Here is a 19,639-nt window from a genome sequence, read left to right on the forward strand (position 1 = left end):
GATTCCTTACTCTTCTGGCTGCTTATGTTTGGCTGGCTCTGGCCACACACAGGTTAGGGGCTAATTCTGTTCAGTTGAAATTTCATGGTTTATCTTTTCGTAATCTCTCTATCCATGACAATTTTTTTCTTTAGACCTTTATTAATAATTGTGGGATTACTCTTTTTTATGGATTTATCCTTTGGGTGTCTCTTTATCATAATATTTCACCATTGTCTTCTTTTGTTTTCTCTCATCTCTAGCCTTGGTTCCTGATTTGAGACAATATGCCAGGGCCAAGAGAATCCTCCCACACTCTTCAGAAAGATGTGTGGAGGCAAATTTAAAAAATAAAACTTCCTTTTTAGTTTCTTTAGAAATGTTTTAAAAGTATTTTCTCCAGCCTGAAATCTATTTCCAGATTTTTTCCTTTAAGAAAGTTGGCCCCAAGACCAATCTAATGGAAGTATCTGCTTTTGCATTCAAGCTTAAGATATTGATCATAGAGAGAAAATCGTTTTTAATCCTTGAGGTGAGTGGTCCAGGATAACATGGTGATTTTGTTACTGAACTCGTGTGTGTGTGTGTGTGTGTGTGTGTGTGTGTGTGTGTGTAACTCAACTCTTAACCCCAAACTGGATTTTAACCTATCTTTTCTATGTTCAGGATTCTTATGTTATCCCAAATTGCCTTTCAGTAGAGACTCATTGGAGAAAATGGGAAAACTATGCTTGTTTAGAATCTTTATCTCTATCTATGTCTTTTTTTTTTAAATAGTAACTTATTTTTCCAAATACAAACATAGTTTTCATCATTTACCTTTGCAAAATCTTGTATTCCAACTCTCTCTCTCTCTGTTTCTGTCTCTGTCTCTGTCTCTCTCTGTCTGTCTCTCCTTTTCTCCCTCTCCCTCTCCTTCCACCTCCCACCACAAGTCTATTGGAATTACCTTGAAACACCTCACTGTTAAAAAGAACCAAGTCCATCACAGATGATCATCACATAATCTTATTGTTATTGTGTAGAATGTTCTCTTGGTTCTGCTAACTTCACTTAGCATCATATAAATATATATATTTCATATAAATAATTCTGGGTTTTTCTGAAATCAACCCGCTGATCACTTCTTATAGAACAATAATATTCCATTACATCCATGAACCATAACTTATTCAGCCACTCCCCAACTGATGAGCATCTACTCATTTTCCAGTTTCTTGCCACTACAAAAAGAGCTGCAACAAACATTTTTGCACATGTAGGTCCTTTTCCCTTTTTTTTATGATCTCTTTCAGATCTACACCCAGTAGAGACACTATTGGATCAAAGGGTATGCCAGTTTGATAGCCTTTTGGGTATAGTTCCAAATTGCTTTCAGAATAGTTAGATTATTTTACAACTTCACCAACAATGCATTAGTGCCCCAGTTTTCCCGCATTCCCTTCAACATTTGTCATTACCTTTTCCTGTCACCTTAGCTAACCTGAGGGGTGTCGAGTGGTACCTCAGAATTTTCTTAACTTGTAATTATCTAGTCAATATTTATATAGAACATTTTTTTTTCATATGACTGTAAATTGCTTTAATTTCTTCATCTGAAAATTGTCTGTTCATATCCTTTGGCCATTTTTCAATTGGGGAATGGCTTGTATTTTGATTGGAGTCAATTATCTATAAATGAGGCCTTTATCAGCAACCAGGCTGTAAAAACTGTTTCTCAGATTTCTGTTTCCTTTTAACTTGGTTGCATTGATTTTGTTTGTGCAAATCCTTTGTAATTTAATGTAGTAAAAAAATCCATTTTGCATTTCATAATGTACACTAGTCTTCTTTGACCATACACTCCTCCCTTCTCCATAGATCTGAAATGTGAATTACCCTTTATTCTCCTAATTTGCTTAGAATATCATCCTTTATGTCTAAATCATGAAACCATTTTGACCTTGGTATAGACTGTTAGATGTTGATCAGTGTCTAGTTTTTGCCATACTATTTCCCAGTTTTCCCAGCAATTTTTGTTCTTATCTCAGTTGCTTGTGTCTTTGATCAAACATTAGATTACTATAATCATTGACTATTGTGTCCTATGAACCTAACCTATTCCATTGTTTCACTATTCTATTAGAATCTTTATGTCTAAACCAGAAATGACTTGGATATTAGATTAATGCTAAATTGAATAAAATTGTTTCTGGCAGATAATCCTCAAAATGATAGTACTATTATTTTTTTCTTTGACAGTGATTGGTCATGACTTTTTGGTCATGACTTTAATTTGTTGGCCTCCTGTTACTGATTTTCACCTTTTCTGGCATGTGTGTTCTCATAATACTTTCAGGTTTCAGCTCTTGATAATCTGGGTGTGGGAATTTTTCAGGCCTTCTAAAGTCAGAAGGGGTTAGACTTCCAGCCCTTTCTGGAGTATCTTACTCAGACTGATGGCTTCTGGACCCTCATTCATGGCTAGAGTGCTATGCTTTTCAATACCCCTGTAATTTCAATATCCTAACACTCAGGTTTCATTCTTCAAAAAATCTAGTGAGGCTAGATTCAGGCATATAAAGTCAAACTACTAGCTAACTTCCTGCTTCTCTACCTCTATTTAAAATGGTTTCTCTGGAAGGATCTCTTTGTTAGTGTCTACAGGTTTCTGATTGTCTTTTTGTACAAATCTGTTTGTATGTAGGAACTTAGTGTTTTTTTCTTTGGATTTCTTGATCTTTATTTGATCAGGAGTCATTACACCTCCACTCTCACCCCAATTTTTAGAATCTTTGTTGGAATGTATATAGAAAAGTTGGGTTCCTCTGTGATCTTTAATGTCACCTTTTTTTAAAAAAATAACTTTTTATTGACAGTACATATGCATGAGTAAATTTTGACAACATTATCCCTTGTACTCACTTCTGTTCTGATTTTTCTCTTCTCTCTCTCCACCCCCTTGCCTAAATGGCAGGGAGTCTTATACATGTTAAATAAATTATAGTATATCCTAGATACAATATATGTGTGCAGAACCAAACAGTTCTCTTATTGCACAGGAAGAATTGGATTCAGAAGGTAAAAATAACCTGGGAAGAAAAACAAAAATGCCAACAGTTTACACTCATTTCCCAGTGTTCCTTCTCTGGGTGTAGCTGTTTTTGTCCATCATTGATCAATTGGAACTGAATTAGATCTTTTTTTTGTTGAAGATATCTACTTCCATCAGAATACATCCTCATACAGTATTGTTGTTGAAGTATATAATGATCTCCTGGTTCTGCTCATTTCACTCAGCATCAGTTCATGTAAGTCTTTCCAAACCTCTCTGTATTCATCCTGCTGGTCATTTCTTACAGAAAAATAATATTCCATAACATTCATATACCACAATTTATCCAGCCATTCTCCAATTGATGGGCATTCATTCATTTTTCAGTTTCTACCCACTACAAAAAGGGTTGCCACAAACATTCTTGCACATATAGGTCCCTTTCCCTTCTTTAGTATCTCTTTGGGATATACCAGTAGTGACACTGCTGGATCAAAGGTTATGCACAATTTGATAACTTTGGGGGCATAATTCCATATTGCTCTCCAGAATGGTTGGATTCATTCACAAGTCCATCACAGTGCATCAGTGTCCCAGGTTTCCTGCAACACCTCCTACATTCATCATTATTTTCTCCTGTCATCTTAGCCAATCTGACAGGTGTGTAGTGGATTCTCAGAGTTGTCTTAATTTGCATTTCTCTGATCAATAGTTATTTGGAACATTCTTTCATATGAGTGGAGATAGTTTCAATTTCATCATCTGAAAATTGTCTGTTCATATCCTTTGACCATTTATCAATTGGAGAATGGCTTGATTTCTTATAAATTAGAGTCAATTCTCTCTATATTTTGGAAATGAGGCCTTTATCAGAACCTTTAATTGTAAAAATGTTTTCCCAGGTTGTTGCTTCCCTTCTAATCTTGTTTGCATTAGTTTTGTTTGTACAAAGGCTTTTTAATTTGATGTAATCAAAATTTTCTATTTTGTGATCAATAATGATCTCTAGTTCTTCTTTGGTCACAAATTCCTTCCTCCTCCACAAGTTTGAGAGGTAAACTATCCTATATTCCTCTAATTTATTTATGATCTTCTTCTTTATGTCTAAATCATGTCCCCATTTTGGTTTTATCTTGGTGTATGGTGTTAAGTGTGGGTCCATGTCTAATTTCTGCCATACTAATTTCTAGTTTTCCCAGAAGTTTTTGTCAAATAATGAATTCTTATCCCAAAAGTTGGCATCTTTGAGTTTGTCAAACAGTAGATTGCTATAGTTATTGACTGTTTTGTCCTGTGAACCTAACCTATTCCACTAATCAACTAATCTATTTCTTAGCATGAACCAGCCAATACCACATGGTTTTGGTGACTGCTGCTTTATAACATAGTTTTAGATCAGGTACAGCTAGGCCACCTTCATTTGATTTTTTTTTTCATTAATTCCCTTGAAATTTTCAATCTTTTGTTCTTCCATATGAATTTTGTTGTTATTTTTTCTAGATCAGTAAAATAGTTTCTTGGGAATCTGATTGGTATAGCACTAAATAAATAGATTAGTTTAGAGAGTATTGCCATCTTCATTATATTCACTCAGCCTATCCAAGAGCACTTAATATTTTTCCAATTATTTAAATCTGACTTTATTTGTGTGGAAAGTGTTTTGTAATTTTTCTCATATAATTCCTGACTTTCCTTTGGTAGATAGATTCCCAAATATTTTATGCTATCGACAGTTATTTTGAATGGAATTTCTCTTTGTATCTCTTGCTGTTGGATTTTGTTGATGATGTATAAAAATGCTGATGATTTATATGGATTTATTTTTTATCCTGCAACTTTGCTAAATTTATGAATTATTTCTAAAAGCTTTTTAATAGAATCTCTGGGGTTCTCTAAGCATATCATCATATCAGCTGCATAGAGTGATAATTTGGTTTCCTCATTACCTACTCTAATTCCTTTAATCTCTTTCTTGACTTATTGCCGAGGCTAGTGTTTCTAATGCAATATTGAATAATAATGGTGATAGTGGGCAATCTTGTTTCACTCCTGATCTTACTGGGAAAAGTTCCAGTTTATCCCTATTACATATGATGCTTACTGATGGTTTTAAATATATACTCCTGATTATTTTAAGGAAAAGTCCATTTATTCCTATATTCTCAAGTGTTTTTATTAGGAGTGGATGTTGGATTTTATCAAATGCTTTTTCTGCATCTATTGAGATGATCATATAGTTTTTTTAAATTTGGTTATTGATATAGTCAATTATGCTAATAGTTTTCCTAATATTGAACCAGCCCTTCATTCTTAGTATAAATCCTACTTGGTCATAGTGTATTATCTTGGGAATGATTTTCTGTAATCTTTTTGCTAATATTTTATTTAAGATTTTAGCATCAATATTCATTAGGGAGATTGGTCTATAATTTTCTTTCTCGGTTTTCAATCTACCTGGTTTAGGAATCAGTACCATGTCTGTGTCATAAAAGGAATTTGGTAGGACTCCTTCAATCCCTATTTTTTCAAATAGTTTATATATCATTGGAGTTAATTGTTCTTTAAATGTTTGGTAGAATTCACATGTAAATCCATCTGGTCCTGGGGATTTTTTTCTTAGGGAGTTGATTAATAGCTTGTTCTATTTCTTTTTCTAAGATGGGACTGTTTAACTAATGTCACCATTTTTAACAGGAAGTTTGAAATGTGAATTCATGAAGCACTCCCGAGCTCAAATTTCTTACAGTATTTCCCATGGCCCTATTTTTTGCACTTATTTAACTGACATTCTACTTATTTAACTGAAGTTCTAATAATTCTAATATATTAATATAGATGCTACATCCTCTATTACATTATAAGATCTTTGAGAGCAGAAATTATATCTGTTTCATCTTTGCAGTCCTAGCACTTAATGCAGTATCCTGCACATGACAAAAAGTTTGATAAATGAAAAAGGGTATTTGCCACAGATTGATTAAGTGTTAGTTCCCATGTAGGAAAGCTTAATCTCACCTTAATCTCAGTTGAATAAGACCTATTATTATTAAATAACACATTATATCATACTAAACAACAGCAAATCTGTAGAGAAGATGGAAGAAGGTAGCAATGAGATCATAGAAAATCTGGAAGTATGGTTACTGGATATTCTACATACTAACAACCATAACTCATATAGCACTTTAAAATTTGCAAAATGCTTTATGTTAATTATCTTATTTGAGTCTTATATTAGTCCTATAATATAGTTGTTATAAGTATTTTGTCCTCATTTTAAAGATGAAGAAATGGAGTCAAAGAGGTTATTACTAGTAGTAGTAATAAATGCAAGCATTTATATAGTGCCTTAAGTTTGCAAAGAACTTCACATACATTTCAATTTATCCTCACAACAACCCTAGGAGGTAGAAGCCTTGATGTAAGTGAAGAAATTGAGGCAGATAAAAGTTAAGTGAGTTGTCTAGGGTCACATAGGTAGTATATGAGGTTGGATTTTAATTCAGATCTTCCTAACTCTAGATCTGGCACACCATTTATTGCACCTAGTAGTTATCTCTAAATAACTTGCCCACAATCATACAACTAGTAAATATTGCATCAGAATTTGAATGATCTTCCTAATTCCAAATCTCACATTTTATTTATTCTACTTATGTATCTTTCCCATCATTGCCCAAGAGAGAACAATCATTGCTATTATTCTTTAAGATAGTTCTCTTTGTGCAGAATCAATGTGTGTAAATTTATATCTACTATTTACATATATTAGGTTTCATTGGGTAAACAGTGAAAACAATCGAGGGAGGGGAAAGAGGCACTAGCTGAGGGACAGACAGTCCATAATCATAAGCAGGAAGAGAGATAGCAAGTTAAAGCAAAGCAAATCCAGGTTCAAAAATCAGATTCAAGTTGGAGGAGAAATACAAATCAAGTTCTAGGTACCTGGAGATAATATCCTAAGTTAACTCTTGACCTGGCTTGTGATATGGAAGTGATGAAAACGTTGGGGAAAAATCATCATGTGCCCTTTGAGTTTGTGATAGTCGTGGAAGAGAACATGGAGAACAAATGGTCAGCTATTGCTCTTAGATTTTAAGAGAATCAATTGAAAAGTGTTCATAAAACATTAAAAATGATCCCTTGATTTGTTGGCTACAAAGCAAGATGTCTCGAGATGGATTAGAGGCTCAAAAAAAGAAGGATTAAAGTCATCCCCAGTACTCTGCAAAAAGTGTTCTTTAATTAATATCCAAATTCAATGACTTTACCACTCTTGTTCTCTTTTCATCATTTGACATTGATTTCCCCTTTTTTCTTAATGCTCTCCAATTTCCTTGTCTTTTATTAAATGACATTTGTGATCTTGTGGTTCTTTTCATTTCTGTCTGACCATTCCTATAGTTCTGCTTCATCCTTTTGTTCACCTTCCAAATTTGGCCATTTATCTTCTGCCATATTCTTTTTCTATATTCTTTTCCTTCTGATCTTATATCTTTACATACCTTCACTCTCAAGCAAGACCTCAAAATCTATATATGTCTTCATTTTTTACTTCTCTTTTAAGCTTTAGACTGTCCTGCCTCTTGGATATTTCCCATTCAAATAATCTATCTATGCTTCAAGCTCAATATTTCTTCCATAACTTCTTCTATACTTCCCACATTGTTCAAATACCAAATGTACACATGCCAAGAAAACTATTTTATGGAGAACTCACACAGGGCAAGCACTCACAAGGTCAGAAAAAGCGATACAAGGACACTCTCAAGGTCTCTCTTAAAGAACTTTAGTATCAATTGTATGATATGGGAGACATGGGAACCTCAAAAGTTCATGTGAACTATTTGTGGCAGACCTATGACAGAACATTCTGAGCTCATATTAGTCTGATCACAGTGGGACAGGCTGCAACTTGATTCTAATATAGTGATGTCATTTTGGTTATCTTTTAAAATGAAGGACAATTCCTATGCTCCCAATTATATATTTCAAGTACAAGAGCTATCCAAATTAGGTGCTATGCTCAATCTATTTTATGTCTATAATATTTTTTGAGCTCATTTCCTCTTTCCCACTGTCACTGTTTCCAGCACTTAACACAGTGCTTGACACATAGTAGACACTTAATGTTTATTGACTGACTGATTGTTACCATACTTTATTAAATGCTTATTACCTCTTGCCTAGAGAATTGCTGGTTTCTTTGCTTCTAGTAATAAACTCTGTCTAATCCATTTTATACACCCCTTTCAAATTAATGAACCTAATGTGCAATTATGGCCGCATCATTACCATACTCAAAAATTTACAATGGTTCCCCATTTTTTAGAGAATAAAATCAAACTCCTTGAGTAATTGACTGGAGTAGGGAAAGATTGAAGCAAGGAATGTGGCCAAAAGTGCAAATGGTCTATACCAGGGTGGTGATGGTATTAAAAGAGAGAGGGGAGTTTATAAGAGATGTTATAAAGGTAGAAATTACACGACTTGACAGCTGATTGGATATAGGGAATCAGAGAGAGTGAGAAATCAGTGATGAAACCTATATCAAAGCCTATGTGACTAGGAGAATGATGGTTCCCTCCATATCAACTGGGAAATTAGGAAGAAAGGGAAAATTCAGAGGGAAAGAGTTTTGGAAGATAAGTTTTGGAATACTGGGCTTGAGATTTCTAAGGGATTTACAGATTAAGAAGTCTTATAGATAATGGAGATTCAAGATAGAAGTCAAGAAAGAGATTGGGGATGGATAAATAGATCTGAGATTCATCAGAATATGTGATAATTCAATCCATAGTGCTAATGAGATCATTAATTGAAACAATACAGAAGTAGAAAAATAGAGAGTCTAGGACAAAATCTAGGGGACCTCCACAGTTAGTGGGTTTGATATAGAAGAAGATCCAGCCAAGAAAAAAGTGATCAAATGGGTGAGAAAATCAGAAGAGAGCCATGAAAGATGCCATGAAAACATAGAAAGGAGAGGAGAGTATCAAGGTGAAGACAGTGATCAATGTCAAAGGCCCTAGAGATCAAGAAGGATGATTCTTTTAGGAATCAAAATGTTCATCTACTACAAAGGGAATATTTTATGTATTTTTCCAATTGTATCATTCTCTTTATACAAAACTGAAGACACCAAGCATTTATTATCACCAGGTGTTAAATACTGGGATACAAAGCAAGGCAAACAATCCTTTCCGTTAAGGAACTCACATTCTAATGAAGGGTACCACATGCAAACAACTATGTACATGTAAGATATATGTAAAAGAGATAAAAGGTAATCTGGTGAAGAGAGGGAAGGCACTAGTTATTGAGAGTCAGAGGGAATTGGGAAAGACTATTTATTTTTTGTTTTTAAAATTTATTTATTTAGGATTTTCCCAATTACATTTAAAACATTTTTTTTACATTTGCTTTGAGTTCTAGGTTCTCTCCGTTATATCCACTCCAATTAAGAAGTCATATGTGAAGTTATGCAAAACAATTCCATAAAAGTCATGTTGTAAAAGAAAACATAGATCTCCTTTCAAAATGGGAAAAAAACCCTCAAGAAAAATAAAGTTGAAAGAGTAAGAGAGAGAGAGAGAGTGGGGAGGGGGGAGAGAGAGAGAGAGACAGAAGGAGACACATAAAGAGAGCCAGAGGAAGAGGAGGGGGGGAGAGAGAGAGAGAGAGACAGACAGACAGACAGATAGACAAAGAGAGAGACAGACAGAGAGAGAGACAGAGAGAAAAAGAGAGAGAGAGACAGAGAGAGAGACAGAGAGAGAGACACAGAGAGAGAGAGACAGAGAGAGAGACAGAGAGAGAGAGAAGGGGAGAGGGAAGAGGGGAGAGAGGAGAGAGGAGAGAAGAGAGAGGAGAGGGGAAAAGGGAGAGGGAAAGGAAAGAGAGGAGAGAGAAGAGGGGAAAGGGGAGAGAGGAAAGGGGAGGAGGAAGAGAAAACAGAAAGAGAGACAGAGACAGAGTGTAGTGTTCTTCTGGAGGTCTCTGTTCAGGCACCAAAATGTAGTGTCTGGATTAGCTCTCTGGAGGATCTCAGGACCAACTTTGGTCTCAGCAGAATAATCACCAAGAGAATAGTCAGGAATAAAGTCCAAAGTCTTTATCGTCCCCTTCACACTGTGTCTGTCATAGCCTGACTCAGTCTCGTCTGCCGGACTGCCCGTCTCACTTCTGCTTGATTTCCTGTCCCCAGTTCTTATAAATCCTATTACAATTACATCATTAGAGCATACTGAATATGTGTGAACTAGAGAACTTACATCACCATACTATGTACTAAGTATATATGTGAAGTAGAGAACCATCATCTCATCAATTCCAATGAGTTAACATCTTGTTTCAAGTATCCTTGTTTTAAGTATACTTCTCCAAAGTTCTGCTCTCTACACTCAGGTATCTTAGCATGTGGACTTAGATAATAGCTAATGCATGAATTTACTGACCGTGCTTTGGGGGGAAAATAAACGTATTTTCATAAAACAAAAAATGGGGAATTGTTAAGGACCATGCCTAAGTGAAGGGCCAGCTCAATTCTCCAAAAGCCTTCACAGCTGTGAATTATAAATTTGAAGGAGTTGCAAAACTCCAAGCCTTCGAAGATGTTCCTTGTGAATTGGGAATGAAATAAATTGGAGGCAAGAGGGAAGAGGAGAGAGGTCAGGCAACGCAACTGCCTCTCACTTGGGAGGTCAGAGAACACAACTGCTTTTCAGTCTCCTTGTATCATCATCATCCTCTCACATGAAGAGATCCATTCTACAGGTCTGAGTTAGACCTCCAGCAGCCACTGGCAGGTGGCTCCCATATCACAACAACAGAGTTTATTAAACAGTAAATTTTAAAAATTATTAAGTGTTCTGCCTCCGATTATCTCCTGAAATAATTTCAAATGCTGTAGAGGGATTATTTGGGACCCCAATCCTAGGTCTCTGATTATATCAAAGTAAAACTGGAGAAATGTCTGTGAAGAGAGCTTTCTTCTCCATAGCACAAAGCAATGGGATTTTGAATCACTGTTTTAGTGCTTATTGCTTCAGATATACTTTCATTGCTTGGGTTTTCATCTGTTGTACAATTGGGGAGTTTGGGACTATAGAATGCTCATCTCATCCTCTAATGGCAGACAGAATGTTGGGCTGCCTTGGCTTATGTGGACTCTTGGAAGTTATTACCCAGATCAATACCTCTTTGCTTATGCGTTCAGAAGGGCCAACAAGAAGTCTCCCAAAGAGACAGTAGAAGAAAATGAAAATGCCTATTTTTTCATTCTTTTTCTTTATAACTGCCAACTTGTTCAAAAGGAAATGAAAATGGTAATCCTCAAAAGTTGGACTACCAGTGGGGATTTGTGGGTGACAGAATATTAAACATTTTGACTTGCTTTATTTAAATCATTATCCCAAATCCAGGGGAAAATCAATAGGATATAAAGACGTGGAATGGGCACAGATCAGGAGATAGAGTGAGAATGTTATATCCTTTATTCAGTTTCATTACAAATATATTCAGTATGTTCTGCCTCAGTTGATACTCCCACTCCTGTGTTCCCCTCCCACACTTTTTCCTTTTTCTTCCTTTGTGAATTGATACTGCTCATAATCTGTCATCCTCTGTCTTAATATTTTGCAAATGGAGTCATTTTTCTACTGAAGTCAATTGAGTTTTCAATCCTAGCAGCTTCTTGGCTTCTCCCTCATAATCTCTCTTGACTATAGTCACATTCATGCCAAAAAAGTGTTTTAGCTTCTTGAGTCTTAGCCCTCTTTGTGATGTCTCCTTTGCATTAGTTAAACTTTTCCTGGAAAAGAAAAGTTAAACTTTTCTACTGGTGGAGTAGAAAAAATATAACTTTTGGAGTCAGAGGAGAAAGGCCAAGTCCTGATTGTGCCACTTACTATCTGTGTGATGTTGGCACAAATTTCTTCAACTTTGAAGCACTCAGTTTACCCATCTATAAAGTGAGAAGGATGGGTTAAGGTGATTTAGAAATTATTTGAAGTATTGCTCAAAGTTAGACATCTCTAAAATCCCTTCCAACACAAGACCCATAAGCCACTGGAAAGTTCTCCCCAAGAATTAGCATGTATACTTATTCTTGATAGTTTTTTGGAGCTGATAGTTTCCTCAATTATTTTTAGTTTCCTCGATATTTTTAGTTTCCTAAATATTTCTTCAAATATTTAGTTACAGAAATAATATTAGATGAATCATCATTTCTCCCCTTATATTTTGATTCTAGTCAATTAATAAATCACTCAATCAGCAAACATTTATTAATTTCTTGCTAGATGCATACACTATGATAGGTGCTCATGATATAATTACAAAAAATGAGATAATTCCCACTGTAAAAAGCTTATGTCCTAACAGAGGAGACAAGTACATATGTAAGAATGTAAAAATATGTGTAACATACATATGTAAGTATGTAAGTATAAAGAGGATAAATATAAAAAATGCTGAATAATTAAATACAGGGTAGTTTGAAAGACAAGACCCTCAGATAGAGAGATTAGAAAAGGCTTCTTGTAAAAGTTGGTACTTGAGATGTTTCTAGAAGAATGAGAAAAATTCTATGAGGTGAAGGTGATGAGGAAATACATTCCAGACTTGGAGAGTGGCCACAGATATGTCAGATGGAGTATTGTGTGTGAATACCAGAAGAAATGTCGTAATCCTTTAACCCCTTGTAAAATGGATTAGACTTGAAGTGAGATCTTCTCCTTTGAGACTTTCTTGGCCCAGTGGACTAAAGGCTCATATTGCTGAGGTATCCAAGTTCAAAAATGGCCACAAGGAACTCTAGGGTGCTCTGTTGCTTGGTTGGTGGATCACATAGGTATCACAAGCAAGGCAATTTCATTCAGCTGAATCAAATTAATAAAATTAAAGCGTCCTATCCCTGTTAAATATCCTCCTGCTCTGGCTAAGTAAATCTTTTTTTTTTTTTTTTTTTTGTTAAGTGTCAAGTGTTTGTTAAGTGTTAAATTACCTCTGAATCTCTCAATTTGTTTTATTATTGAATGTAAGCTACTATAGGATTGGCTGGTAGGATCAAAAAGTACAGAATGGGGAAAAATGTTCATTGATAATGAAAAGATAATTTGGGATCAGGTTATGAGAAACTTTAAAAACTAAACAAAGAAGTTTCAATTTTATCTTTCAGACAATAGGAAATTTTGTTGGTCAGTTGTGTCTGATTTTCATGACTCCTTTTGGGCTTTTCTTATAAAAATACTGAAGTGGTTTGCCATTTCCTTCTCAAGCTCATTTTACAGATGAGAAAAGTGAGGAAAATAAAGTTGTGACTTGGACAGGGTCACACAGCTAGTAAGTGTCTGAGGTCAGATTTGAATTCAGATGAGTCTTTCTGACTTCAGGTCTGGAACTCTCAACACTTTACCACCTAACTGTCCAATAGGAAGCGCCTGGAGTTTTATTAGTATGGTAGGGAAGTGATATTGTCAGATTTACATTTAAGGAAAATCACTTTTGTAGCAGTATAGAGAAAGGGATGGAGTGGGGAGAGACTTGAGATCCCTTGATCAATTAGGACATCAAATATGGCAATCAGGAGATCATTGGTAGAAATTTAGGAAGATTTGTATGAACTGATGCAGAACGAAGTGAGCATAAGCAGGAGAATAGCTTATATGGTAAGAGTATTGGAAAGATGATTTTGAAAGTTGTTTGAATAATGAAATGATCAACTGTGATTCAATGATCAAACATATTACCCACTTTCTTACAGAGGGGGGATGGACACAGGGTATAAAACAATTTTGTCAATTGACAAAACTATTTTTTAAAAAGAGTTTCTTGATAACTTTGGAGAAAGAAATTTCAACTGAATGATTAGGTCAGAGCCTAATGGTCAAGGAGCAAGTCAGAGAAGAGGGGAAAATGAAAAAAAAAATTGTTTATTTGGCTAAGAAATGGAGGAGAGATAGAAGATGGTAGCTTGAGAACATGGTAGGATGCAGTAAAAGGTTTTAGTTTGTTTTGTTTTTTAATAGGGAAAATGAGCATGTTTGAAGGCAGCAGGAAAGGAATCAGTAGAAAGAAAGAGGATAAAGATTTATACATATGGAAAGAGTTATTGATTGAGGTTGCATTCTGGAGAAAAAACAGGAGGGAATGAATCAAGGGCACCTATGAGGTTATTTTTGGCAAGGGTCTCATTGACACATTCAGATGACTATGAAATGTCTGTGTGAGTAACCAGCCATTTCTTGCAGAAAAAAAAATATGATCAATTTCATTTTTTGAAGGATGTGTGGTGTTTTCAACTCTTCCTTTTCAATTTTATTTTTTCATTTACAAACATTTCTTTCCTTTCCTTTCCATCTCTCCTTCCTTAAAACAAAATAAAACAACACCTTTGTAAAAAAACATGTATGGTTAAGTAAAATGAATTCCTGATTTGACCATATCTTTAAAAAATTATGTCTCTTTTTGTACTTTGAGTTCATCACTTTTCAGAATGAGGGAAGTAAAAATCATAATTGGTCTTCTGGAATTGAGATTGATCAGATTTGATCAGAATGCTTCAGTTTTTAAAGTTGTATTGTCTTTCTTCTTGAAATAATATTCACAACACTGGTATAGGCCTTGTAAAAGAGTCCAAAAGTATTTGAGCTCTTATTTTTTTTTTTTTTAAATCCCAAACTGAACTATGTTTCCAACATATTTTTCCTCTTCAATCTTCTTCTTTGTTCATCTTTGCAATGAAGTCACCAAATACCAAAGCAAGGCATTTATAAAGAAGTGAGAGTAAGAACCCCATAGAGGAAAATCTGCAGAGAAATTAGAAGTACATTGTGTGTGGAAGAGAATACATAGATAAGCACATATCTGATGAAACTGCACCAACAGGCTAGAGAAGGTAGAGATTCTAAGGCATATATTAACCTCAAGAGTAATCTTTGCATGCCAAAGGAAGGACAAAAAGATGCAATCATTGAGAATTTGGAGAGAGGCCTGGGCTGAAGAACATCACATCCATGCTGAAAGGGTGACAACAAATGGAATTCTGAAATGATAGCTAAACAATTAAGCAATATTAAATATTTGCAAATCATATCTGGTTCTTTGTGTCGAAAGGCTTACTCAGACATCAGGATTATATCCCAAATAGCATCTCCTGGAATGAGGAGCTAGTTATAACTTTGAGGTTATCTCTCACAAAAATTTTTATTTTATTTAGACTCCCACCCAAGGAAACCCTTGAAACTTCAGAACTGGCTCGTTTTGTTCCCCCCAAACCAATTTTTGGTTCCCTTGTTTAAGCATTCAAACTAACAAATTATTAAATAGAAAAGGTTTGTTTACACAAGAAGTTGAAAAATTCATATTCATAAGAAAGGAGAATGGTAAAATAGATAGGGTACTGGACTTGGAATCAGGAAAACCAGACTTCAAAACTTTTCCTCAGATATTTATTAGCTGGGGGACTCTGGAAAATCAGTTAACTTTGCTGTGTCTCAGTTTCATAATCTGTAAAATAGTTTAATTTAATAGCCTGTAAGATCCCTTCCAACTCAAAAATCCATGATAGTAGTCAAGAAAATGCTCCTACTTTCTACAGGGGCTTGTACCATCTTTCTGATTTCCTGTGTTGTTTGGGGTTTTAAGGGCATCAATTTCTCCTTTGCTCTAGAACTGCACATGACTTAGTACTTTTAAAAGACAAGATTCATATTTCCTCTTCTATTGCTAAGGTTCAGACTTTTCTTTGTTCCTCAATTTCATGGCTTTCCACTATGACACTGGAGGCTCAATGGCTTCTTATAGAGCCAGTTGCTTTTTTTCTAAGGACCTTAGAAACAATGGCTTTGAAGAGACATAATACCCTTTTTAGATCTGTGTGGCTCTGTCTTTATCTGGGACTTGGTTCATGGTAGTTCCTTCTTTTCAGGACAAATAGTCATGAAATTCCTTTCATATAGGCTACTCACCCTGACCACATGTACCTTGACTTCTCTGTCCTCCAGTTCTACATGATGAACTTGCTTTTTTCTGTGTTCCCCATCTTTGAGTGTCTCCTTTGAGAAGGAAGCAGCTCCCCTTTTGTGAATGTACTCCACAATCCTTCCACGTAAGAGTGAGGAAGGACTTGCCAGACTCTTTATAGCATATAACTTTTATATACACAACTTTTGTTGACTTGTTTTGAAGAATCTTTTGAGTTGATCATAGACTTTTTCTACTTCATTCTTTGCAGCTGATACTTATAAATAACCTACAATTATCTTCTTGATGGTCATTTAGCTTTTATCATGTATGAATAATGCAAGCTGAGATGAGCAAGTGTTTCATGAAATGATGTTTCTTGATGCTTTTGTATTGTGATGGAACCAACTCTGCCATTATCTTTATTTGCCTCTCAAAAGAGGTATACACTTCCGTTTAGCTTCCACTTTATTTATGGAAAAGAGACTTGATTCTGGATTTACAGGAACTTAGTTCAAATTTTTCCTTTGATGCTTTCCACCTTTATAATTTTGGATAAGTCATTCAATATTCTTAGGCCACAGTCAAGAACAAAAAGAACTTTTCTTAAAGATATCTAGTAAGAGTAGAAACAGACCACCGGTGGCCAATCCACCCAAGAGATTTTCCCTCTATTGCATTCAAAGGGAAACACTGACTTCTCTTATACAAAAGAGATCTTTGATATTTATCATAGGGAAGTTCATTTGTCTGCAAATCTGACCACAAATTCTGGGTGTGTACGTTAGCATAAACAAAACAATGGACAGTGCTTCCACACCTTTCGAAGTTAATTAGTGGGACTCCATTTCCAGTAGAAGAGGCCGGCTGTGCACATTGTTAAAATTCAGAATAAAGACTTTTTTTTGCTAACAAAACAGACAAGAAAGTTTATCTTCATCTTAACGACAAAGAAAAGAAAGTCGCTGAATTTTTTAAAAAAAGGTACATTGGAAAAGTCTGAAAGTAACACGTTGCCTTTATTTTCTATTTAAAGGAAGTAGTATTTACATACATGCCGATCCCTGATTCCATTGTTATGTCTTTATCTGCTCTACTTTGTGTAAATTACTTTACATAAAAAAGAAAAAAAAAAAACCATTTTCTTTAAAAAGAAAAGTTAAGTTCCGAATTAAAAAAAAAAAAAAAAAAAAAGATAAAGTAGACTCCAGTTTCGATCAACAAGTTAGCCTCCATCGGAGTTGCTTCCCAACAACCTGAATGAGCTCGCCCCCGCCCCCGCCCCCGCCCCCGCCCCCGCCCCATCCTTCCCTTCTTCCCCTGCTTCTGCTTGTCCAGAGGGAGGACTATCTCCTAGTAGCAGGATCAGGCCAGGGGCTGCATTTCTAAGTTTTGCGAGAACTCTGTTTTCGTCACCGTCTGCGGGGCTGATCGGTCCGCAAGGGGCAGGCCGCGGGAAAGGGCTGGGCCGAGGGAAAGGAAGCTGGGCAAGAGTGCGAGTGAGCGTGGGCACGAAGGAGGGGAGGGCACGCGCGGGACTCTTGCGGGAGCGCCGATGGGCGAGCCCGGAGGAGGGCAGGTGGGGCGGGGTGCCCTAGGCTAGGTGGGGGCGGGGAGCCTCGGGAGCCCGCGCCCGAGCGGGGTTCCGGGATCCGGGTAGTACCCTCCTCCCTCTCGTCTTTTCTTCTCCTTCACTGCTGCGGCTGCCGCCGGGGGCAGGGAGTGAGACCGCTGCCCGGAGCCATGTGGTGGAAGCCGTGGCGGCGCTGCTGGCGGGGCCCCCGGCGCGGCCCGGGCTCCGTGGCGCTGCTGGTGCTGTTGACCGCGGCTGCCGCCACCTTGGCCTTGGCCTTGGTGCTCCGAAGGAGCCCCGCCCCGGGTCGGGAGGCGCGGGCGCTCCAGCTTCCCGGTCTGCAGCCCGAGCCCGCCGGGGCTGGTGCCCTGCAGCCGGGAGAGAGCGCGGAGGAGCGGCTGCAACGGCTGAGCCGCCCCGTGTACCCGCGACCGCCGCCCGAGCCCGGAGCGGTGGGAGACTTGGGCCGGGCAGTGAGCCTGCAGCTGGACGAAGCTGGCAAGAAACTGCAGGAAGAGAGCATCCAGCGGCACCAGATCAACATCTACCTCAGCGACCTCATCTCGCTGCACCGGCGCCTGCCCGAGCGATGGCACCCGCTGTGAGTGACGCACCCCGGGCGCAGGGGCTCCCTCTGCTCAGGGTCCTGGTCCCAGCTCTGGCCCGGTCACCAAGGCGCGTTCGGTGCGACCGTGGCGAAGGAGTCACGTCTCCTTGCTGGATCTATATCCTTTGCAAAAAAGTTTTGTGGTGAGGGGGTGGCAGCAACCCCAGGTGTGGTGGAGAGAACTCTGGCTTTGAAGCCAGTGCTGTTCCGCTGCTTACTTAGTTTGTTCTGGCTGTGACTTTTGGTCAAGACACTTCGGCTTCCTCAGTCTCTTCTTCACCGAGAATCTCTAATCTTAGCTTGCGCTTTTCCCTAAAAACAGGAACTCAATTTAGCTGTTCTCTCCGTCTCTGTCTCTGCCTGTCTGTGGTCAGTCAATATATTAGAAGAAGAAATGAACCTATCCATTTTGACATTCTCATAATGAATAAAACTAAGAGAAGGGAGGATCCCTCCTTTCCAACTCTAACATTTTTGTCATTTTGTAAATTCCTTTGACTTTTTACACAAAGTGTTATCTACTAGTTAACCCACAGCCTCAGCACCCTGTGGCATTTAAATCATGAGTTAGGCTCACATCTAGGGTATTTCTAAAGGCAATAAAAAATATTTATTGTACGATATAAATCAGGTATAGGAGTGGTATTTTGCTTTAATACACAAAAGGAATTCCAAACACTGAAATGTGCCCTTCCAAAGGCATATTTGAATAAAAACAAACTTAAAATAGGTTTCAATAACATAATCATTGCTAACAATCTTCTCACTTTCTTCTAACAATCTTTTGCAGGATTGCCCTCTCATATATTTGAAAATAACTTATTAAGATTTTTCAAAGTTTTTTTCCCCCTTTTCCAGAGCAACTATCCCCATTTCTTAGACTTTTCTGTACCAGGTCAACCTCTGTTTATATTTCAATTTAGTTTCTATCCCTAAAACATTTATATTTCAGATTGATCTGGTCAGAGCAGAATTACTTCTCTTCCTGTGATCACTATGTCTCTTTTGTCTATGCTTTTTTGGCTATATGCTTGACACTCTTGATTTCTATTGAACTTTACTCTGTCAAAACAGTTAAATGGAGAACAACTCTGGACTTGGAGTCAAGAGGACCTGAGTTCGAATCTAGACTTAGACACCTACTATTTGAGCAAGTTACTTAGTTTCCTCATGCATAAAACGAGCTGGAAAAGGAAATTGCAAGTCACTTCACTATCTTTGACAGGAATATCTCAGAAAGATCATGAAAAGTCAGACAACAACAGTTATGAAAACCACTAGATCCCTGTTCTCATGAACAGTCCCAGACATGTCTCCTCTATCCTGTACTTGTGAAATTGATTTTATGAACTCAGTTGTAGCACTTAATATTTAATGCTATAGGATTTCATCTTATTAGGATCAGCCATTCATTCTAATATGTAAAAATGTTTTTGTATTCTGACTTTGATCTTAAATAAATATTCTCTTTTTAAAAGCT

At 37.0% G+C, this 19,639-nt stretch overlaps 1 protein-coding gene across 1 annotated transcript in view; it reads left to right on the top strand.

The window, feature by feature from the left end:
• Positions 1 to 17,298: 17,298 nt before the first annotated feature.
• GALNT12 (polypeptide N-acetylgalactosaminyltransferase 12) overlaps positions 17,299 to 19,639 on the top strand; it is a 46,282-nt gene continuing 43,941 nt past the window's right edge. Inside the window, exon 1 of the mRNA XM_012543098.3 lies at positions 17,299 to 18,153. Within this exon, the coding sequence (XP_012398552.2) occupies positions 17,723 to 18,153 (431 nt within the window). The 5' untranslated portion in view covers positions 17,299 to 17,722. The remainder of the gene's footprint in view (positions 18,154 to 19,639) is intronic.

The sequence above is a fragment of the Sarcophilus harrisii genome, chromosome 1 (genome assembly GCF_902635505.1).
Source record: "Sarcophilus harrisii chromosome 1, mSarHar1.11, whole genome shotgun sequence".
NCBI lineage: Eukaryota > Metazoa > Chordata > Mammalia > Dasyuromorphia > Dasyuridae > Sarcophilus > Sarcophilus harrisii.